Here is a 24,159-nt window from a genome sequence, read left to right on the forward strand (position 1 = left end):
TGCCAGATATACATTGACCCACTGTGGCCCCCCACCCGCTGCTCACCGCTGCCTGTTCTGTTGCTATGTGAGGGGAGGAGAGCTCAGCGCCTCTCCTGCCCTTCAATGCACGTGAAGTCCAGTGAGGTCTCCGGCGGCAGGTATCTCAAATGAGGCGCCGGCTCATTAGCCAATCAGAGCTCGCAGACCGACAGCCAATCAGGAGCCGCGGCTGCTGGCCTGCGAGCTCTGATTGGCTAGCACCCCACCGCTGCCACTGGAGAGTGAGACCCGGCATCACAGAGAATTGAGGGGCAGGAGAGGCGCTGCGCTCTCCTCCCCTCACACAGCAGCCAGCGGGATGCAGGTATGGTGGATGGCCCGATGGTACGGCGTACCGGCTGAGAATTTCTTACTGGTACGCCGTACCGCCTCGTACCGCCATACTTGCAGTGCTGGTTCCATCTGAGTAACATTCAGCCCATTCCACACTGAAGTGTATGGAGTTGTTCCGATTATCAGGACACCGATCTTCCTCCAATCTGTCTTTTGGGTCCCCTGCACTAAGGGGTACATTTACTAAAGCTTCTAAAACAGAAAAGTGATGGTGTTGCCCATAGCAACAAATCAGATGCTGTCTATAATTTTCTAAAAGGCAATAGAGAAATGGTAGACAGCATCTGATTGATTGGTTGGTATGGGCAACATCACCAATTCTCTGTTTTAGAAGCTTTAGTAAATGTCTCCTAATGGTGTATTCTATGACTAGCACTAGCACCAGTGGCTTGGTGACTAATATTATGTGTCTTCTTTATTCAGGAAAAGGAGAATCCAGACACAGAGTTCCACATGGAGAATCTTGTGTCATCTACATTAAACTTGTTCACTGCTGGGACAGAGACTGTCAGCACCACTCTCCGATATGGCTGCCTTGTTCTACTTAAATATCCAGATATCCAAGGTAATGATAGTGCCGTAACTAGACATTGTAGTGCTGTGTGCAAGGAACAGCATTGGCGCCCCTCTCCAAATACAAAACAGGGGCAGCATGTGACAAAAATATAGGGGTGTGGCTTCATGAGGAAGGGGCGTGGCCACAAAATAGTGCCAATTCATATTACGCTGTACAGTAGTAGTAGTTCAGTAGCACCACTAACACACATTACACCAGGTAAAACCCCTTTTACACATTAAACCAGGTAGAGATCCTGTCACACATTACGCAAGGTAGAACCCCATTTTCTCTGACGTCCTAGTGGATGCTGGGTACTCCGTAAGGACCATAGGGTATAGACGGGCTCCGCAGGAGACTGGGCACTCTTAAAAGAAAGATTAGGTACTATATCTGGTGTTCACTGGCTCCTCCCTCTATTACCCTCCTCCAGACCTCAGTTAGTATCTGTGCCCGGCCAGAGCTGGATGCACCCTAGGGGCTCTCCTGAGCTTCCTAGAAAAGAAAGTATTTGTTAGTTTTTTTTATTTTCAGTGAGATCTGCTGGCAACAGACTCACTGCTACGTGGGACTGAGGGGAGAGAAGCGAACTTACCTGCTTGCAGCTAGCTTGGGCTTCTAAGGCTACTGTACACCATTAGCTCCAGAGGGATCAAACACAGGCCCAGTCCTCGGTCGTCCGGTCCCAGAGCCGCGCCGCCGTCCCCCTTGCAGAGCCAGAAGAACGAAGAGAAGTTGAAAATCGGCGGCTGAAGAATCCGGTCTTCATTAAGGTAGCGCACAGCACTGCAGCTGTGCGCCATTGCTCCCTTAGCACACCACACACTCCGGTCACTGATGGGTGCAGGGCGCTGGGGGGGGCGCCCTGGGCAGCAATTAGATTACCTTATTTGGCGAAAAGCACATAATACAGTTTGATAAACTGTATATGTGCATTAACCCCCGCCATTAAAGTGCATAAAAGGACAGAAGCCCGCCGCTGAGGGGGCCGGGCCTTCTTCCTCAGCACACCGGCGCCATTTTCTCTTCACAGCTCAGCTGGAAGGAAGCTCCCCAGGCTCTCCCCTGCAGTATCCTGGTACACAAAGGGTAAAAAAGAGAGGGGGGGGCACATAAATTTAGGCGCAAAACTGTGTATATAAGCTGCTATAGGGGAAAAATCACTCAGTATAGTGTACATCCCTGTATTATATAGCGCTGTGTGCTGGCATACTCTCTCTCTGTCTCTCCAAAGGGCCTGGTGGGGGAACTGTCTTCAAATAGAGCATCCCCTGTGTGTGTGGTGTGTCGGTACGCGTGTGTCGACATGTCTGAGGTAAAAGGCTCCTCTAAGGAGGTGATAGAGCGGATAAGTGTGTGGGAGGGTGTCTCCGTCAACAACGCCGACACCTGTTTGGATATGTGTAAGTGCTGAGGTAAAATTATTGCACAAAAGGTTAGGGAACAGAAAGGAAATCTACCCTGGTCTGTCCCTATGTCACAGAGTCCTTCAGAGTCTCTCTATGCTCACTATCCGAAATAACAAAGTATCGACACGGAGTTTAACTCCACTGTCGACTACGATAATGCAAAGTTACAGCCAAGAGGGCTAAAAGATATTCAATATATGATTATTGGAATAAAAGATGATTTGCATATCACTGATGACTCATCTGTCCCTGACACGAGAGTACACATGTTAAGGGGAAGAATGCTGAGGTAAATTTCCCTCCTCTCAGGAGGAAAAAGAGCGAGAATCTCCAGACAAGAGACGGCAGCTTCCCACAAGAGAATTCTCAGGCTGTATCCTTTCCCCACTAGGGCCAGGCATAGCCAGATTAAGGGGGGGATGCAGGGCATACTGTACCCCGGGCCCCCCTTTGTCAGAGGGCCCCCCGGCCAGATCACACTAACATCACTAGCTTTCCCTCTTAAGCAGTAGCAGAATCAGCAGCCAGAATGAGAGCAGGACAGTATGCAGTGCAGGCAGAGACACAGAAATATCATGTTTCAGGAGCTACCGATGGCGCTTTCTGACCAGAGGAGAGATAGGAGGGTGGAGAGAGCTGTAAGTGACACAGGGAGCCCAGCTTCTCCTCCTCCCCGCCTGGGCGTCTGAGTCCTGTGTAAACTGTTATGCTACTAAACCACTTGGATCTAGAGATAGAGACACACACAGGGAGTCCTCCTGAGTCCTGTCTCAGTGTGTAAGTAGTACAAAGGCTGCTGCTATTCTTCCATAATAAATAATTTTTCTGTGTTTATTTTAAGGTTAAGTTGTCTATGTTCCACTACAAGAAAAGTTTATAAAATAGTTGTCTTTCAGTTAGGCGGAGCTATAAACAGTACCTAGACATTATTACACTATTAGTTAAAACTAATATACACCATTGGTTTAAATTTAATATACACAATCTATACCTATCACCATGACCCATTCCAGGAGGGACAAAATGCTCTCTACCTGGACTTCCTTCTTAATTTATGATTGCAATCACCTGTGTTGAAACACCTTTATTATCAATTAAATAGTTCAATACAGGTGACGCCACTCATATATTAAGTGGTAAGTCCAGGTAGAGAGCATTGTGTCCCCCCTGGAATGGGACATGTTGGGAAGTATGCACAATCTAATATACATCCCTCACCTTCCACCGGGGCCCCCCTGTTTTAAGTGCCCCGGGCACCCCCAAGGCTTAATCCGGCCCTGGGGCCAGGATGTGTTGAGAATCTTCCCCTTGGGTGTCATGTTTGCACTAGCTATTCTCAGGGATCCTGCAGATAGTGTGCACATTCTAGTATACTACCCAGACCGGCGATTGTGTCGGCATGGGTTTATAGCGCTGTGGCAGCGTGGACAGGTACCTTATCAGCAGAGATTGAGACCCTAGTATGCATATAAATATTTTAAGATGCTGTCTTAAGTGATAGATATATAATTATAAAGCATGCCCAAAGGGACATGAGTATACTGGGTCCTAGAGACAAAAGCTATGTCGATTTCTGCTTGACATGTCCTGTAGAATATACATTGGACAGATGATGCCGACTTAAGAGGCATATGGAAGGCTGAGGATTGTGTGGAGAAAGGTTCTCGGGCCTGGTCTCCACAGCTATAGCAGGTAATTCTGATATTTTGCCTTATATTCCTGCACAGCCTAGGAAAGCACGACATTATTAAATGCAGCTTTTCGAATAAAGAAACAAGAAAGTCTGAGGTGTGTCCTTTCTTGTCAGAGCCGGGGGCAGAAGAAAGAAGCTGTACAACACAGCTAGTCCCCAGGAACAGAAGTCCTCCCCGGCCTCTACAAAAATCCACCGCATGTCGCTGGGGCTCCACAGGCGGAGCTAGGCCCGGTGGGGACACGCCTTCGTAAGTTCAGCCACAAGTGGGTTCACTCCCTGTTAGATCCCTGGGCAATAGAAATTGTATCGCAGGGATACAGGCTGGACTGTGAGAAGATGCCCCCTCACCGAGGACCCGGCGGGCTTCCCCCCAAGAGAGGGAGCCAGTGTTAACTGCAATTCGTAAATTGTATCTTCAACAGGTGGTGGTCAAGGGTCCCCTCCTTCAACAAGAGGGTGTTATTATTCGACCATGTTATAATCCCAAAACCAGACGGTTCGGTTAGACCCATATTGAATAAAAATCCCTGAACATATACCTGAAAAGGTTCAGGTTCAAGATGGAATCGCTAAGAGCGGTCATTGCAAGCCTGAAATGAATCAGGACATAAGGGATGCATACCTTCGTGTCCCCATTTATCCACCTCATCAGGCTTACCTCAGAATTGCGGTACGGGATTGTCATTACCAATTTTACCAAGGTAATGGCGGATATGATGGTGCTCCTGCGGAAGCAAGGTGTCACTATTATCACATACTTGGATGATCTCCTCATAAAAGCGAGATCAAGAGAGCAGTTGCTGGACAGCGTATCACCTTCTCTGGAAGTGAAACGGCAACACGACTGGATTCTATATATTTTCCGAAGTCGCAGTTGGTTCCTACAGCTCATCTGCCTCGCCTAGGCATGATCCTAGACACAGACCAGAAGAGGGTTTATCTCCCGATAGAGAGAGCTCAGGAGCTCATGACACTGGTCAGGAATCTATTGAAAACCAAAACAGGTGTCAATGCATCACTGCACTCGAGTCCTGGGAAGGATGATGGCATCATACGAGGCCATCCCCTTCGGCTGGTTCCATGCAAGGACAATGGAACTTACTGGACAAGTGGTCCGGATCACATCTTCAGATGCATCGGTTAATCACCCTATCCCCCAGGGCCAGGGTGTCTCTCCTGTGGTGGCTGCGGAGTGCTCACCTTCTCGAGGGCCGCAGATTCGGCATTCAGGACTGGGTCCTGGTGACCACGGATGCAAGCCTCCAAGGGTGGGGGGCAGTTACACAGGGAAGAAAATTCCAAGGTTTGTGGTCAAGCCAACAGACTTGCCTTCACATCAATATCCTGGAACTAAGGGCCATATACAACGCCCTACGTCAAGCGGAGTTCCTGCTTCGCGACCAACCGGTTCTGATCCAGTCAGACTGCAGGGGCTCATGTAAACCGCCAGGGCGGCACAAGGAGCAGGGTGGCGAGGGTAGAAGCCACCAGAATTCTTCGCTGGGCGGAGAATCAAGTAAGCGCACTGTCAGCAGTGTTCATTCCGGGAGTGGACACGACCTCCACCCGGGAAAGTGGTGACTTCATCAGGAAGTCTTCACGCAGTTTTGCAAATTGATGGAAACTGCCTTAGGTGGACTACATGGCGTCCCACCTCAATAAAAAGATAAAAAAGGTTTTACGCTGGGTCAAGGGACTCTCAGGCGATAGCTGTGGTCGCACTAGTAACACCGTGGGTGTTCCAGTCGGTCTATATATCCCCTCCTCTTCCTCTCAGACCCAAGGGCTGAGAATTGTAATAAACGGAGGAGTGTGAACAATATTCTTTGCTCCGGATTGGCCAAGAAGGGCTCGGTACCCGGAACTGCAAGAAATGCTCTCAGAGTACCCATGGCCTCTGCCTCTCAGTCAGGACATGTTGCAACAGGGACCCTGTCTGATCCAAGACTTACCGCGGCTGTGTTGGACAGCATGGTGGTTGAACGCCGGATCCTAGCGGAAAAGGGCATTCCGGATGCAGTTATTCCTACGCTGATAAAGGCTAGGAAAGACGTGACAGCAAGACTTTTTCACTGTATATGGCGAAAATAGGTTGCTTGGTATGTGGCCGGGAAGGCCCTACAGAGGAATTCCAGGGGGGGTCGATTCCTGCACTTCCTACAGTCAGGAGTGACTATGGGCCTAAAATTAGGATCCATAAAGGCCAAGATTTCGGCCCTATCCCTTTTTCTCTCAAAAAGAACTGGCTTCACTGCCTGAAGTTCGGACGTTGTTACAGGGGTGCTTCATATTCATCCCCTTTTGTGCCTCCAGTGGCACCTTGGGATCTTAACGTGTGTTGGATTCCTAAAATCCCACTGGTTTGAGCCACTTAAGACCGTGGAGCTAAAATATCTCACGTGGAAAGTGGTCATGCTTTTGGCCTTAGCTTGGACTAGGCGTGTGTCAGAATTGGCGGCTTTGTCATGTAAAAGCCCATATCTGATCTTCCATATGGAAAGGGCAGAATGGAGGACTCGTCCCCAATTTCTCCCTAAGGTGGTATCATCGTTTCATTTGAACCAACCTATTGTGGTGCCTGCGGCTACTAGGGACTTGGAGGATTCCAAGTTGCTGGACGTAGTCCGGGCCCTGAAACTTTATGTTTCCAGGACGGCTAGAGTCAGGGAAACTGACTCGCTATTTATCCTGCATGCACCCAACAAGCTGGGTGCTCCTGCTTCAAAGCAGACTATTGCTCGCTGGATCTGTAGCACGATTCAGCTTGCACATTCTGCGGCTGGACTGCCGCATCCTAAATCAGTAAAAGCCCATTCCACGAGGAAGGTGGGCTCTTCTTGGGCGGCTGCCCGAGGGGTCTCGGCTTTACAACTTTGCCGAGCTGCTACTTGGTCGGGTTCAAACACTTTTGCAAAATTCTACAAGTTTGATACCCTGGCTGAGGAGGACCTTGAGTTTGCTCATTCGGTGCTGCAGTCATCCGCACTCTCCCGCCCGTTTGGGAGCTTTGGTATAATCCCCATGGTCCTTACGGAGTACCCAGCATCCACTAGGACGTCAGAGAAAATAAGAATTTACTCACCGGTAATTCTATTTCTCGTAGTCCGTAGTGGATGCTGGGAGCCCGTCCCAAGTGCGGACTCTCTGCAATACATGTATATAGTTATTGCTTAACTAAAGGGTTATTGTATGAGCCATCTGTTGAGAGAGGCTCAGGTATTGTTCATACTGTTAACTGGGTATAGTTATCACGAGTTGTACGGTGTGATTGGTGTGGCTGGTATGAGTCTTACCCTGGATTCCAAATCCTTTCCTAGTAATGTCAGCTCTTCCGGGCACAGTTTCCCTAACTGAGGTCTGGAGGAGGGGCATTGAGGGAGGAGCCAGTGCACACCAGATATAGTACCTAATCTTTCTTTTAAGAGTGCCCAGTCTCCTGCAGAGCCCGTCTATACCCCATGGTCCTTACGGAGTACCCAGCATCCACTACGGACTACGAGAAATAGAATTACCGGTGAGTAAATTCTTATTTTACACATTACTCCAGGTAGAGTCCCCTATTACACAGTACAGCAGGTAGAGTCCCCTTTTACACAGTACAGCAGGTAGAGTCCCCTTTTACACATTACATCAGGTAGCGTCCCCATTTACATATTAGGCAGGTAGAGTACCCTTTTACACATTACGGCAAGTAGAGTCCCCCTTTTACACGTTACGGCAGGCAGAGACCCCTTTTTACACATTACTGCTGGCAGAGTCCCCCTTTTACACATTATGGCAGCAGAGTCTCCCTTTTTACACATTAGGCAGGCAAAGTTCAAGAAAGAGAGAGATTGCCCCACCAATCACTGGACTTACTAAATTGTATTTATACTAGAGATGTTCACTGGAAATTTTTTTGGTTTTGTGTTTTGGTTTTGGATTCGGTTCCGTGGCCGTGTTTTGGATTCAGACGCGTTTTGCCAAAACCTCCCTGAAAATTTTTTGTCGGATTCGGGTGTGTTTTGGATTCGGGTGTTTTTTTTACAAAAACAGCTTAAATCATAGAATTTGGGGGTCTTTTTGATCCCATAGTATTATTAACCTCAATAACCATAATTTACACTTATTTTTAGTCTATTCTGAACACTGAACACCTCACAATATTATTTTTAGTCCTAAAATTTGCACCAAGGTCGCTGGATGGCTAAGCTAAGCGACACAAGTGGCCGACACAAACACCTGGCCCATCTAGGAGTGGCACTGCAGTGTCAGGCAGGATGGCACTTAAAAAAAATAGTCCCCAAACAGCACATGATGCAAAGAAAAAAAGAGGCGCACCAAGGTCGCTGTGTGACTAAGCTAAGCGACACAAGTGGCCGACACAAACACCTGGCCCATCTAGAAGTGGCACTGCAGTGTCAGACAGGATGGCACTTCAAAAAAATTGACCCCAAACAGCACATGATGCAAAGAAAAAAAGAGGCGCACCAAGGTCGCTGTGTGACTAAGCTAAGCGACACAAGTGGCCGACACAAACACCTGGCCCATCTAGGAGTGGCACTGCAGTGTCAGACAGGATGGCACTTCAAAAAAATTGTCCCCAAACAGCACATGATGCAAAGAAAAAAAGAGGTGCACCAAAGTCGCTGTGTGACTAAGCTAAGCGACCCAAGTGGCCGACACAAACACCTGGACCATCTAGGAGTGGCACTGCAGTGTCAGACAGGATGGCAGATTTAAAAAATAGTCCCCAAACAGCACATGATGCAAAGAAAAAAAGAGGTGCAATGAGGTAGCTGTGTGACTAAGCTAAGCGACCCAAGTGGCCGACACAAACACCTGGCCCATCTAGGAGTGGCACTGCAGTTTTCTAGCGAGAGGATGAGTGCTTCCATCCTCATGTGAATCTGAACCACTAGCCATGAGCATAGGCCAAGGCCTCAGCCGTTCCTTGCCACTCCGTGTCGTAAATGGCATATTGGCAAGTTTACGCTTCTCATCAGACGCTTTTAATTTTGATTTTTGGGTCATTTAACTGAACTTTTGTTTTTTGGATTTTACATGCTCTCTACTATGACATTGGGCATCGGCCTTGGCAGACGACGTTGATGGCATTTCATCGTCTCGGCCATGACTAGTGGCAGCAGCTTCAGCACGAGGTGGAAGTAGATCTTGATCTTTCCCTATTTTAACCTCCACATTTTTGTTCTCCATTTTTTAATGTGTGGAATTATATGCCAGTATCAATAGCAATGGCCTACTACTATATATACTGCGCACAACTAAAATGCACCACAGGTATGGATGGATAGTATACTTGACGACACAGAGGTAGGTAGAGCAGTGGCCTTCCATACTGTGCTGCTATATATACTGGTGGTCAATGTCAGCAAACTGCAAAACTAAAATGCACCACAGTTATAGAATCTAGATGGATAGTATACTTGATGACACAGAGGTAGGTAGAGCAGTGGCCTTCCGTACCGTACTGCTATATATACTGGTGGTCACTGTCAGCAAACTGCAAAACGAAAATGCACCACAGGTATAGAATCTAGATGGATAGTATACTTGACGACACAGAGGTAGGTAAAGCAGTGGCCTTCCGTACCGTACTGCTATATATACTGGTGGTCACTGTCAGCAAACTGCAAAACTAAAATGCACCACAGGTATAGAATCTAGATGGATAGTATACTTGACGACACAGAGGTAGGTAGAGCAGTAGCCTTCCGTACCGTACTGCTATATATACTGGTGGTCACTGTCAGCAAAACGCTGCACTGTACTCCTCCTATATAATACTGCTGGTCCCCAGTCCCCACAATAAAGCAGTGTGAGCACAGATATATGCAGCTCACTGAGCACAGATATGGAGCGTTTTTCAGGCAGACAACGTATAATACTGGTGGTCACTGGTCAGCAAAACTCTGCACTGTACTCCTCCTATATAATACTGCTGGTCCCCAGTTCCCACAATAAAGCAGTGTGAGCACAGATATATGCAGCACACTGAGCACAGATATGGAGCGTTTTTCAGGCAGACAACGTATAATACTGGTGGTCACTGGTCAGCAAAACTCTGCACTGTACTCCTCCTATATAATACTGCTGGTCCCCAGTCCCCACAATAAAGCAGTGTGAGCACAGATATATGCAGCACACTGAGCACAGATATGGAGCGTTTTTCAGGCAGAGAACGGATAAAACTGGTGGTCACTGATCAGCAAAACTCTGCACTGTACTCCTCCTATATAATACAGCTGCTCCCCAGTCCCCACAATTAAGCAATAAGCACAAATATTTGCATCAACATTAATAAACGGAGAGGATGCCAGCCACATCCTCTCCCTAACATTTCCAATGCACGAGTGAAAATGGCGGCGACGCGCGGCTCCTTATATAGAATCTGAATCTCGCGAAAATCCGACAGCGGGATGATGACGTTCGGGCGCGCTCGGGTTAACCGAGCCATACGGGAGAATCCGAGTATGCCTCGGACCCGTGTAAAATGGGTGAAGTTCGGGGGGGTTCAGTTTCCGAGGAACCGAACCCGCTTATCACTAATTTATACACAATAAAAAATCTTATTTTACATACCACACACCACCCTCAAGTGAGGGCAGGTGAGAGAAAGGTTCCCTGAACACCTTTATGCCGTTTTGAGAGTGTACCAGAGATAGCGGCCATGCCGTTGTGCTGTCAGGTGATGCGCCCTAAGTGCATTTGTGCTGTGGGCAAGGCACCATTGGCACACACCTAGTTACAGCCCTGATGACAATAATACTGGATTGGGTATAATATGGATTAATTTGAAAGAAATAATCTATGTCCAAGGCCATCTTTTCAGCATTGTAGGATTTGGGCAAAGCAATGCACTGGGGCCCCTACACACCCATTCGCAGGAACCAATTAAAAACAAAAACCTCCTAACATGCCAAACCTGCAGTCAGGGCCAGTTTAACAATGGGGCAGATGGAGCTCCCGCTCCAGGCCTCCACATAAAAATAGGCCCATCACCATGGTAGCATGATGATTAATAGCCACCAGCTGGCCACATGGAAGCCATAATTCATAACTATTACGATTGCATTTCTATTTTCCTCACAAATTCAAGCAATCTTTTATTTATATATTTACATATATAGGGAGACATTGGCGCTGATAGTGTAGGGGGTGTACATGCTTACATGGCTCTTACCACATCCACACAGCACTGATCACACCTCCCCATTTCCCACAATAGGCCCTTGAATATTTTCAGCTCCAGGCCCAAGTGGCCCTTAATCCGGCCCAGCCTGCAATTCCGCACCTTCTCTACAAAAAGCTTCCATACAGTGAATGCAGTGGCATCATGAGGGGGGTGCGGGCCGCACCCGGGTGTCACCCCGGAGTGGGGGACACCAAAATTCCGGCTATTCTGCAGTGACAGGAGCCGGGTGCTGCAGTGTGACTTTCTCCTGCAGCACCCTGCTCCTGTCATTTAAGAGGAGTCGACGGTGCAGGCAGACCAGTCTCCGGGGGCAGCCCAGCATCTCCGGGGATGCTGGGTTGCCCCCAAAGTGATGTCATTGGGATCCCTGCAAGGCCACACCCCCTTTAAATAAAGCTATGCCCCTTTTAGGACATGCAGGTGTCACCATGTCCTTTGACGCCTGAGAGTGAATAGCAATAATAAGATTTGAAACCTAACGGTAAATCTTTTTCTCCTAGTCCGTAGAGGATGCTGGGGACTCCGTAAGGACCATAGGGTATAGACGAGCTCCGCAGGAGACATGGGCACTCTAAAGACTTTAGATGGGTGTGCACTGGCTCCTCCCTCTATGCCCCTCCTCCAGACCTCAGTTAGAGAACTGTGCCCAGAGGAGACGGACAGTACGAGGAAAGGATTTTTGTTAATCTAAGGGCAAGATTCATACCAGCCCACACCATCCACACCGTACAACATGGAATATACGAACCAGTTAACAGTATGAAACAAAACAGCATCAGCCAGAGACTGATCTCAACTGTAACATAACCCTTATGTAAGCAATAACTATATACAAGCCTTGCAGAATTTAGTCCACACTGGGACGGGTGCCCAGCATCCTCTACGGACTAGGAGAAAAAGATTTACTGGTAGGTTTAAAATCTTATTTTCTCTTACGTCCTAGAGGATGCTGGGGACTTCGTAAGGACCATGGGGATTATACCAAAGCTCCAGACTGGGCGGGAGAGTGCGGAAGACTCTGCAGTACCGATTGAGCAAACATGAGGTCCTCCTCAGCCAAGGTATCAAACTTGTAGAATTTAGCAAAAGTGTTTGAACCCGACCAAGTAGCCGCTCGGCAAAGTTGCAATGCCGAGACACCTCGGGCAGCCAACCAAGAAGATACTAAAAAGGATTTGGATCTCCTATCCACTGCGCTCCCCAAATATATAGATACGTGAAGAAGGGAATAAACCTCTACTTATCTTAGGAGGTCGGTATTATTTTCACTAGAGATGAGCGGGTTCGGTTCCTCGGAATCCGAACCCGCCCGAACTTCAGGTTTTTTTACACGGGGCCGAGCGACTCGGATCTTCCCGCCTTGCTCGGTTAACCCGAGCGCGCCCGAACGTCATCATCCCGCTGTCGGATTCTCGCGAGGCTCGGATTCTATCGCGAGACTCGGATTCTATATAAGGAGCCGCGCGTCGCCGCCATTTTCACACGTGCATTGAGATTGATAGGGAGAGGACGTGGCTGGCGTCCTCTCCGTTTAGAGAGACTAGTACTAGAGAGAGACACAAATTTTGGGGAGCATATAGGAGGAGTACTACTTGCTGCTGATAGTGTGACCAGTGACCAGTGCCACCAGTTTAATTAATCCGTTCTCTGCCTGAAAAAAAACGATACACAGTGTGACACAGTCACACATACCATATCTGTGCTCAGCCCAGTGTGCTGCATCATATACTGTATATCATTATCTGACTGTGCTGAGTGCTCACTGCTCACACAGCTTAATTGTGGGGGAGACTGGGGAGCAGTTATAGCAGGAGTACATATTTTAAGTACAGTGCACACTTTTGCTGCCAGAGTGCCACTGCCAGTGTGACTGACCAGTGACCACTGACCACCAGTATTGTGATTGTCTGCTGACCACCAGTATATTGTGATTGTCTGCCTGAAAAAGTTAAACACTCGTCGTGTGGTGTTTTTATAAACGCATTCTGCAGACAGTGTCCAGCAGGTCCGTCATTACATAATATATACCTGTCCGGCTGCAGTACTAGTGTGATATATATATATATATATTTTAATTTTATCTCATTATCATCCAGTCTATATTAGCAGCAGACACAGTACGGTAGTCCACGGCTGTAGCTACCTCTGTGTCGGCAGTCGCTCGTCCATCCATAATTGTATACCACCTACCCGTGGTTTATTTTTTTTTTCTATCTTCTTGATACTAGTAGCTTACTTTAGGAGTCTGCAGTGCTGAGTCTGACAGACAGTGTCCAGCAGGTCCGTCATTACATAATATATACCTGTCCGGCTGCAGTACTAGTGTGATATATATATATATTTTAATTTTATCTCATTATCATCCAGTCTATATTAGCAGCAGACACAGTACGGTAGTCCACGGCTGTAGCTACCTCTGTGTCGGCAGTCGCTCGTCCATCCATAATTGTATACCACCTACCAGTGTTTCTTTTTTTTTTCTATCTTCTTGATACTAGTAGCTTACTTTAGGAGTCTGCAGTGCTGACAGACAGTGTCCAGCAGGTCCGTCATTACATAATATATACCTGTCCGGCTGCAGTACTAGTGTGATATATATATATATATATATTTTAATTTTATCTCATTATCATCCAGTCTATATTAGCAGCAGACACAGTACGGTAGTCCACGGCTGTAGCTACCTCTGTGTCGGCAGTCGCTCGTCCATCCATAATTGTATACCACCTACCCGTGGTTTATTTTTTTTTTCTATCTTCTTGATACTAGTAGCTTACTTTAGGAGTCTGCAGTGCTGAGTCTGACAGACAGTGTCCAGCAGGTCCGTCATTACATAATATATACCTGTCCGGCTACAGTACTAGTGTGATATATATATATATATTTTAATTTTATCTCATTATCATCCAGTCTATATTAGCAGCAGACACAGTACGGTAGTACACGGCTGTAGCTACCTCTGTGTCGGCAGTCGCTCGTCCATCCATAAGTATACTAGTATCCATCCATCTCCATTGTTTACCTGAGGTGCCTTTTAGTTGTGCCTATTAAAATATGGAGAACAAAAATGTTGAGGTTCCAAAATTAGGGAAAGATCAAGATCGACTTCCACCTCGTGCTGAAGCTGCTGCCACTAGTCATGGCCGAGACGATGAAATGCCAGCAACGTCATCTGCCAAGGCCGATGACCAATGTCATAGTAGAGAGCATGTAAAATCCAAAACACCAAATATCAGTAAAAAAAGGACTCCAAAATCTAAAATAAAATTGTCGGAGGAGAAGCGTAAACTTGCCAATATGCCATTTACCACACGGAGTGGCAAGGAACGGCTGAGGCCCTGGCCTATGTTCATGGCTAGTGGTTCAGCTTCACATGAGGATGGAAGCACTCAGCCTCTCGCTAGAAAAATGAAAAGACTCAAGCTGGCAAAAGCACCGCAAAGAACTGTGCGTTCTTCGAAATCCCAAATCCACAAGGAGAGTCCAATTGTGTCGGTTGCGATGCCTGACCTTCCCAACACTGGACGTGAAGAGCATGCGCCTTCCACCATTTGCACGCCCCCTGCAAGTGCTGGAAGGAGCACCCGCAGTCCAGTTCCTGATAGTCAAATTGAAGATGTCAGTGTTGAAGTACACCAGGATGAGGAGGATATGGGTGTTGCTGGCGCTGGGGAGGAAATTGACAAGGAGGATTCTGATGGTGAGGTGGTTTGTTTAAGTCAGGCCCCCGGGGAGACACCTGTTGTCCGTGGGAGGAATATGGCCGTTGACATGCCTGGTGAAAATACCAAAAAAATCAGCTCTTCGGTGTGGAAGTATTTCAACAGAAATGCGGACAACATTTGTCAAGCCGTGTGTTGCCTTTGTCAAGCTGTAATAAGTAGGGGTAAGGACGTTAACCACCTCGGAACATCCTCCCTTATACGTCACCTGCAGCGCATTCATAATAAGTCAGTGACAAGTTCAAAAACTTTGGGCGACAGCGGAAGCAGTCCACTGACCAGTAAATCCCTTCCTCTTGTAACCAAGCTCACGCAAACCACCCCACCAACTCCCTCAGTGTCAATTTCCTCCTTCCCCAGGAATGCCAATAGTCCTGCAGGCCATGTCACTGGCAATTCTGACGAGTCCTCTCCTGCCTGGGATTCCTCCGATGCATCCTTGCGTGTAACGCCTACTGCTGCTGGCGCTGCTGTTGTTGCTGCTGGGAGTCGATGGTCATCCCAGAGGGGAAGTCGTAAGCCCACTTTTACTACTTCCACCAAGCAATTGACTGTCCAACAGTCCTTTGCGAGGAAGATGAAATATCACAGCAGTCATCCTGTTGCAAAGCGGATAACTGAGGCCTTGACAACTATGTTGGTGTTAGACGTGCGTCCGGTATCCGCCGTTAGTTCACAGGGAACTAGACAATTTCTTGAGGTAGTGTGCCCCCGTTACCAAATACCATCTAGGTTCCACTTCTCTAGGCAGGCGATACCGAGAATGTACACGGACGTCAGAAAAAGACTCACCAGTGTCCTAAAAAATGCAGCTGTACCCAATGTCCACTTAACCACGGACATGTGGACAAGTGGAGCAGGGCAGGGTCAGGACTATATGACTGTGACAGCCCACTGGGTAGATGTATGGACTCCCGCCGCAAGAACAGCAGCGGCGGCACCAGTAGCAGCATCTCGCAAACGCCAACTCTTTCCTAGGCAGGCTACGCTTTGTATCACCGGTTTCCAGAATACGCACACAGCTGAAAACCTCTTACGGCAACTGAGGAAGATCATCGCGGAATGGCTTACCCCAATTGGACTCTCCTGTGGATTTGTGGCATCGGACAACGCCAGCAATATTGTGTGTGCATTAAATATGGGCAAATTCCAGCACGTCCCATGTTTTGCACATACCTTGAATTTGGTGGTGCAGAATTTTTTAAAAAACGACAGGGGCGTGCAAGAGATGCTGTCGGTGGCCAGAAGAATTGCGGGACACTTTCGGCGTACAGGCACCACGTACAGAAGACTGGAGCACCACCAAAAACGCCTGAACCTGCCCTGCCATCATCTGAAGCAAGAAGTGGTAACGAGGTGGAATTCAACCCTATATATGCTTCAGAGGTTGGAGGAGCAGCAAAAGGCCATTCAAGCCTATACAATTGAGCACGATATAGGAGGTGGAATGTACCTGTCTCAAGCGCAGTGGAGAATGATTTCAACGTTGTGCAAGGTTCTGCAACCTTTTGAACTTGCCACACGTGAAGTCAGTTCAGACACTGCCAGCCTGAGTCAGGTCATTCCCCTCATCAGGCTTTTGCAGAAGAAGCTGGAGGCATTGAAGGAGGAGCTAAAAGGGAGCGATTCCGCTAGGCATGTCGGACTTGTGGATGGAGCCCTTAATTCGCTTAACAAGGATTCACGGGTGGTCAATCTGTTGAAATCAGAGCACTACATTTTGGCCACCGTGCTCGATCCTAGATTTAAAACCTACCTTGGATCTCTCTTTCCGGCACACACAAGTCTGCTGGGGTTCAAAGACCTGCTGGTGACAAAATTGTCAAGTCAAGCGGAACGCGACCTGTCAACATCTCCTCCTTCACATTCTCCCGCAACTGGGGGTGCGAGGAAAAGGCTCAGAATTCCGAGCCCACCCGCTGGCGGTGATGCAGGGCAGTCTGGAGCGACTGCTGATGCTGACATCTGGTTCGGACTGAAGGACCTGACAACGATTACGGACATGTCGTCTACTGTCACTGCATATGATTCTCTCCCCATTGAAAGAATGGTGGAGGATTATATGAGTGACCGCATCCAAGTAGGCACGTCAGACAGTCCGTACTTATACTGGCAGGAAAAAGAGGCAATTTGGAGGCCCTTGCACAAACTGGCTTTATTCTACCTAAGTTGCCCTCCCACAAGTGTGTACTCCGAAAGAGTGTTTAGTGCCGCCGCTCACCTTGTCAGCAATCGGCGTACGAGGTTACTTCCAGAAAATGTGGAGAAGATGATGTTCATTAAAATGAATTATAATCAATTCCTCCGTGGAGACATTGACTAGCAGCAATTGCCTCCACAAAGTACACAGGGAGCTGAGATGGTGGATTCCAGTGGGGACGAATTGATAATCTGTGAGGAGCGGGATGTACACGGTGATATATCGGAGGATGATGATGAGGTGGACATCTTGCCTCTGTAGAGCCAGTTTTGTGCAAGGAGAGATTAATTGCTTCTTTTTCGGTGGGGGTCCAAACCAACCCATCATTTCAGTCACAGTCGTGTGGCAGACCCTGTCACTGAAATGATGGGTTGGTTAAAGTGTGCATGTCCTGTTTATACAACATAAGGGTGAGTGGGAGGGCCCAAGGACAATTCCATCTTGCACCTCTTTTTTCTTTCATTTTTCTTTGCGTCATGTGCTGTTTGGGGAGTGTTTTTTGGAAGGGCCATCCTGCGTGACACTGCAGTGCCACTCCTAGATGGGCCAGGTGTTTGTGTCGGCCACTAGGGTCGCTTAGCTTACTCACACAGCTACCTCATTGCGCCTCTTTTTTTCTTCTTTGCGTCATGTGCTGTTTGGGGAGTGTTTTTTGGAAGGGCCATCCTGCGTGACACTGCAGTGCCACTCCTAGATGGGCCAGGTGTTTGTGTCGGCCACTAGGGTCGCTTAGTTTACTCACACAGCTACCTCATTGCGCCTCTTTTTTTCTTCTTTGCGTCATGTGCTGTTTGGGGAGTGTTTTTTGGAAGGGCCATCCTGCGTGACACTGCAGTGCCACTCCTAAATGGGCCAGGTGTTTGTGTCGGCCACTAGGGTCGCTTAGCTTACTCACACAGCTACCTCATTGCGCCTCTTTTTTTCTTCTTTGCGTCATGTGCTGTTTGGGGAGTGTTTTTTGGAAGGGCCATCCTGCGTGACACTGCAGTGCCACTCCTAGATGGGCCAGGTGTTTGTGTCGGCCACTAGGGTCGCTTAGCTTACTCACACAGCTACCTCATTGCGCCTCTTTTTTTCTTCTTTGCGTCATGTGCTGTTTGGGGAGTGTTTTTTGGAAGGGCCATCCTGCGTGACACTGCAGTGCCACTCCTAGATGGGCCAGGTGTTTGTGTCGGCCACTAGGGTCGCTTAGCTTACTCACACAGCTACCTCATTGCGCCTCTTTTTTTCTTCTTTGCGTCATGTGCTATTTGGGGAGTGTTTTTTCGAAGGGCCATCCTGCGTGACACTGCAGTGCCACTCCTAGATGGGCCAGGTGTTTGTGTCGGCCACTAGGGTCGCTTAGTTTACTTACACAGCTACCTCATTGCGCCTCTTTTTTTCTTCTTTGCGTCATGTGCTGTTTGGGGAGTGTTTTTTGGAAGGGCCATCCTGCGTGACACTGCAGTGCCACTCCTAGATGGGCCAGGTGTTTGTGTCGGCCACTAGGGTCGCTTAGCTTACTCACACAGCTACCTCATTGCGCCTCTTTTTTTCTTCTTTGCGTCATGTGCTGTTTGGGGAGTGTTTTTTGGAAGGGCCATCCTGCGTGACACTGCAGTGCCACTCCTAGATGGGCCAGGTGTTTGTGTCGGCCACTAGGGTCGCTTAGCTTACTCACACAGCTACCTCATTGCGCCTCTTTTTTTCTTCTTTGCGTCATGTGCTGTTTGGGGAGTGTTTTTTGGAAGGGCCATCCTGCGTGACACTGCAGTGCCACTCCTAGATGGGCCAGGTGTTTGTGTCGGCCACTAGGGTCGCTTAGCTTACTCACACAGCTACCTCATTGCGCCTCTTTTTTTCTTCTTTGCGTCATGTGCTATTTGGGGAGTGTTTTTTGGAAGGGCCATCCTGCGTGACACTGCAGTGCCACTCCTAGATGGGCCAGGTGTTTGTGTCGGCCACTAGGGTCGCTTAGTTTACTCACACAGCTACCTCATTGCGCCTCTTTTTTTCTTCTTTGCGTCATGTGCTGTTTGGGGAGTGTTTTTTGGAAGGGCCATCCTGCGTGACACTGCAGTGCCACTCCTAAATGGGCCAGGTGTTTGTGTCGGCCACTAGGGTCGCTTAGCTTACTCACACAGCTACCTCATTGCGCCTCTTTTTTTCTTCTTTGCGTCATGTGCTGTTTGGGGAGTGTTTTTTGGAAGGGCCATCCTGCGTGACACTGCAGTGCCACTCCTAGATGGGCCAGGTGTTTGTGTCGGCCACTAGGGTCGCTTAGCTTACTCACACAGCTACCTCATTGCGCCTCTTTTTTTCTTCTTTGCGTCATGTGCTGTTTGGGGAGTGTTTTTTGGAAGGGCCATCCTGCGTGACACTGCAGTGCCACTCCTAGATGGGCCAGGTGTTTGTGTCGGCCACTAGGGTCGCTTAGCTTACTCACACAGCTACCTCATTGCGCCTCTTTTTTTCTTCTTTGCGTCATGTGCTATTTGGGGAGTGTTTTTTCGAAGGGCCATCCTGCGTGACACTGCAGTGCCACTCCTAGATGGGCCAGGTGTTTGTGTCGGCCACTAGGGTCGCTTAGTTTACTTACACAGCTACCTCATTGCGCCTCTTTTTTTCTTCTTTGCGTCATGTGCTGTTTGGGGAGTGTTTTTTGGAAGGGCCATCCTGCGTGACACTGCAGTGCCACTCCTAGATGGGCCAGGTGTTTGTGTCGGCCACTAGGGTCGCTTAGCTTACTCACACAGCTACCTCATTGCGCCTCTTTTTTTCTTCTTTGCGTCATGTGCTGTTTGGGGAGTGTTTTTTGGAAGGGCCATCCTGCGTGACACTGCAGTGCCACTCCTAGATGGGCCAGGTGTTTGTGTCGGCCACTAGGGTCGCTTAGCTTACTCACACAGCTACCTCATTGCGCCTCTTTTTTTCTTCTTTGCGTCATGTGCTGTTTGGGGAGTGTTTTTTGGAAGGGCCATCCTGCGTGACACTGCAGTGCCACTCCTAGATGGGCCAGGTGTTTGTGTCGGCCACTAGGGTCGCTTAGCTTACTCACACAGCTACCTCATTGCGCCTCTTTTTTTCTTCTTTGCGTCATGTGCTGTTTGGGGAGTGTTTTTTGGAAGGGCCATCCTGCGTGACACTGCAGTGACACTCCTAGATGGGCCAGGTGTTTGTGTCGGCCACTAGGGTCGCTTAGCTTACTCACACAGCTACCTCATTGCGCCTCTTTTTTTCTTCTTTGCGTCATGTGCTGTTTGGGGAGTGTTTTTTGGAAGGGCCATCCTGCGTGACACTGCAGTGCCACTCCTAGATGGGCCAGGTGTTTGTGTCGGCCACTAGGGTCGTTTAGCTTACTCACACAGCTACCTCATTGCGCCTCTTTTTTTCTTCTTTGCGTCATGTGCTGTTTGGGGAGTGTTTTTTGGAAGGGCCATCCTGCGTGACACTGCAGTGCCACTCCTAGATGGGCCAGGTGTTTGTGTCGGCCACTAGGGTCGCTTAGCTTAGTCATCCAGCGACCTCGGTGCAAATTTTAGGACTAAAAATAATATTGTGAGATGTGAGGTGTTCAGAATAGACTGAAAATGAGTGGAAATTATGGTTTTTGAGGTTAATAATACTTTGGGATCAAAATGACCCCCAAATTCTATGATTTAAGCTGTTTTTTAGGGTTTTTTGAAAAAAACACCCGAATCCAAAACACACCCGAATCCGACAAAAAAAATTCGGTGAGGTTTTGCCAAAACGCGGTCGAACCCAAAACATGGCCGCGGAACCGAACCCAAAACCAAAACACAAAACCCGAAAAATTTCAAGTGCACATCTCTAATTTTCACACGTCCCACCTTCTTCTCGTTAGGTTTTATTATGAGTATAATAGATGGTGTTATTCCAAAAGGTCCAACAACTCATGTAAGAGAAAATAAAACACAATCTAGTGTATTACCGTCATACAGATCCCTTCATTGAATAAAAATACAACATGGGTCTATGGATTCAGATCAATAATAAGTGTGATCCACACATATGTATAAAATACAATTTTTTAATACTAAAAAAGTTCCAATTATAAAGTATGCTTCAGTCACATTGATATATGACACAAGTCCACTGTTACATCCAGTAATATGTGAGGGTGGCTTCCTACCAGATTTTGGAATTTAGAAGTGCTTATAAAAAAGCTGTGCAGATGTCTCAGCAGCCCCAGGGAAAACCAGCTTCAATGGTCAGCACCCCGTCCTCTCCTCGTGTGGTATGTCCGTCACAGATCCTCACCGTCACCAACGCGTTTCGATCAAATTCGCTGATCTTTATCTAGGCATAGTACTGATGACCTCCTCTTCCAGCTCTTTATACCCTTGTGAATTAATGTTCCTAATTGCTGGGAGGAGCCACTCTCACTCACAATTAATGGCATTTTTACATTTATTAAATCATCCCAGACTAATCTAACATAAAGGAACTACTCTACAAGATGGTATAATATCCATATATTTCATGTTAAAAGATACAAACACAATCGTAAATGAATTAAAAACATAAAACATAAAATTTCGCTAACCGGAAGTGTCCTGTGTAAACAGGATCAACTTCCGTCTATACTGTTATGAGGTTTCCACACAGCGGAAAGAAGGAATCCTATCCCTCTATCTCAGCGTCACATCCTGTCACGTGATCGCTCCGTCACGTGACCGCTGCGGTCCGCATCAGTGTATCTCATGTTCGTTCCGAAAATATGTCCGGTCACGTGATACTCCACGGCCGGAAGTCCCTCAGCGGCCATTTTTAAAACTCCAAAGAGGGGATTTGACAGCACATCTCCTCATTACTACAGTGTTATAGGTATAGAAGGGCGGAAGTATATATACCGCCATATTGCTTCCTGGAAAAAAGAGTTTACCTTTATTATCATAACAGGAAAAATTATCTTATAAAAAAACCTTATAGAAGACTACAATACACACAATCCATATTCTTCCAGTTACTATAAGAAAATGGGCTATAAAAAAATCACTGGTAGTCAAACATATCTAATTTATTCAGCATCACACCTAGCCAAGAAACCATTTTACCTCAAAGTCCTTATTCAGGCGACCCGGGATTAGAGTTTTTAGTGAATGAATATATTGCATTTCAGTTTTTGCTAGTGTTGCAGCTATATTATTACATCTCCAATTCCCCTTTATCTGTTTTAATGCTCCAAATACTTTTAACTGTTTGATGTCCTGACCGTGGATTTGTTTGAAATGGGATGAGAGTGCATGTGTCTCAACACCATTTCTTATATTACGGAGATGCTCTGTGAGTCTTGTTTTAAAGTTCCTACTAGTCCTACCAATGTAGAATAAGTCACAACTACATCCCAAATAATAGATCACATTTCTTGAGGTGCACGTTATGAACTCATTAATTTTATTATTTTGTCCATTTATTTCGATTTCCGTGCACTTTGCTGCACCTCTGACCTCTTTGCACATACAGCAGGCACCACACCTAAAAAAAACCTTTGACAAAGTGCGAATATTTGCTTTCGGCGGTGACATAGCACTCCTGACCAATTTATCTTTAATGTTCTTAGCTTTCCGATAAATGAATTTGGGTCTATCTGGCAACAATTTTTCCAATAAAGGGTCACTCTTCAAGATCGTCCAATGGTTCCTGAAAATCTTCTCTATTTGTTTGTGTTGGGTGTTATAACCCGTAATAAAAGCTAAGGAATGATTCTTCTTTCCATCCGATACAGGTATCTTTTTTGATGGAAGTAATAAATCCTTTCTGTCTATAATTTCACACTTAGTGACAGCCTTCTCAATGCTTATATTACTATAACCACTATTCCTGAATTTTTTAATCATTATGTCGGCTTGTTCCCTGTAAACCTCATTATCTGTACAGTTCCTCTTTAGTCTCTGTAACTGACTATTAGGTATGGACTCAAGCCAATTGGCATGGTGGCAGCTAGTAGTGTGAATATATGTTCCTGAATCAGTCGACTTTATGTAATTACGAGTTTTTAATTGTCCATTTTCCACATAAATATTTAAATCAAGGAAATTTACACTGGTATTACTGACTTCAAACGTCAGTGAAATATTGTAGTCATTCTCATTTAGCTGATCGCAGAAGGTAGTCAAAGTTTCTCTATCACCCCTCCAAATAAAAATGATATCGTCTATGTATCTAGACCAGGATACCAGGCTCGCTCCAAACTGATGGTTTTGCCATACATGTTGGGCCTCCCACATGCCCATAAACATGTTGGCATAGCTTGGGGAGAACCTGGTACCCATGGCCGTCCCCACCTTTTGCAGGTAGAAACTATCCTTAAAGTGGAAATAATTATTTTGCAAAATGAAGTCAACACCTTTTACCAAAAAGTCACATAATTCTGACTCATAGTTACTATCTGATAAATATGTAACCACTGCCTCTATTCCTAAATCGTGATTAATGATCGTATACAGCGAAGTAACATCTGATGCAACTATATAGCAATTCTCGTCCCATTGTATACTTTTAATGACATTTAATGCATCTCTGTTGTCCTTTAAATGCAAACGATTTTTTTGTACTAGAGGCTGGAGGTGGAAGTCTATGTACTCCGACATATTAGCAGTCACCGAATTAATTCCCGACACTATGGGTCTGCCGGGCGGGTTCTGCAGGTCCTTATGGACTTTCAGCAAAATATAAATAACGGGGATACTTGGATCTGTAGGTATCAATAATTGACCTTCTGCCTCACTGATGGTACCGTTATCTACATAAGTTTTAACTAATGTCGTAAAGCCGGTCACGATCCTTTTAGTTGGATCCCCTCTCAATTTTTTATAGGTATATCCATCACTCAATTGTCTTATCACCTCGTTCTCATATTTGTCTATATCCATTATTACGACTCCTCCACCCTTATCCGTTGGTTTTATTATGATGTCTTTATTCGATTTTAATTCTTTTAAAGCCTCATTCTCTTTTCTTGTTAAATTATAGTAAATTTTCGGTGGTGTGAGTGCTTCAATAT

General features: G+C 46.9%; 1 protein-coding gene across 1 annotated transcript in view; it reads left to right on the forward strand.

Moving 5' to 3' along the window:
* The window catches only part of LOC134949330 (cytochrome P450 2B1-like), a 73,207-nt gene that overhangs the window by 34,779 nt on the left and 14,269 nt on the right, over positions 1-24,159 (forward strand). Inside the window, exon 6 of the mRNA XM_063937826.1 lies at positions 799-940. Coding sequence (XP_063793896.1) covers positions 799-940 — 142 coding nt within the window. The remainder of the gene's footprint in view (positions 1-798; positions 941-24,159) is intronic.

The sequence above is a fragment of the Pseudophryne corroboree genome, chromosome 8, assembly GCF_028390025.1.
Source record: "Pseudophryne corroboree isolate aPseCor3 chromosome 8, aPseCor3.hap2, whole genome shotgun sequence".
Classification (NCBI taxonomy): domain Eukaryota; kingdom Metazoa; phylum Chordata; class Amphibia; order Anura; family Myobatrachidae; genus Pseudophryne; species Pseudophryne corroboree.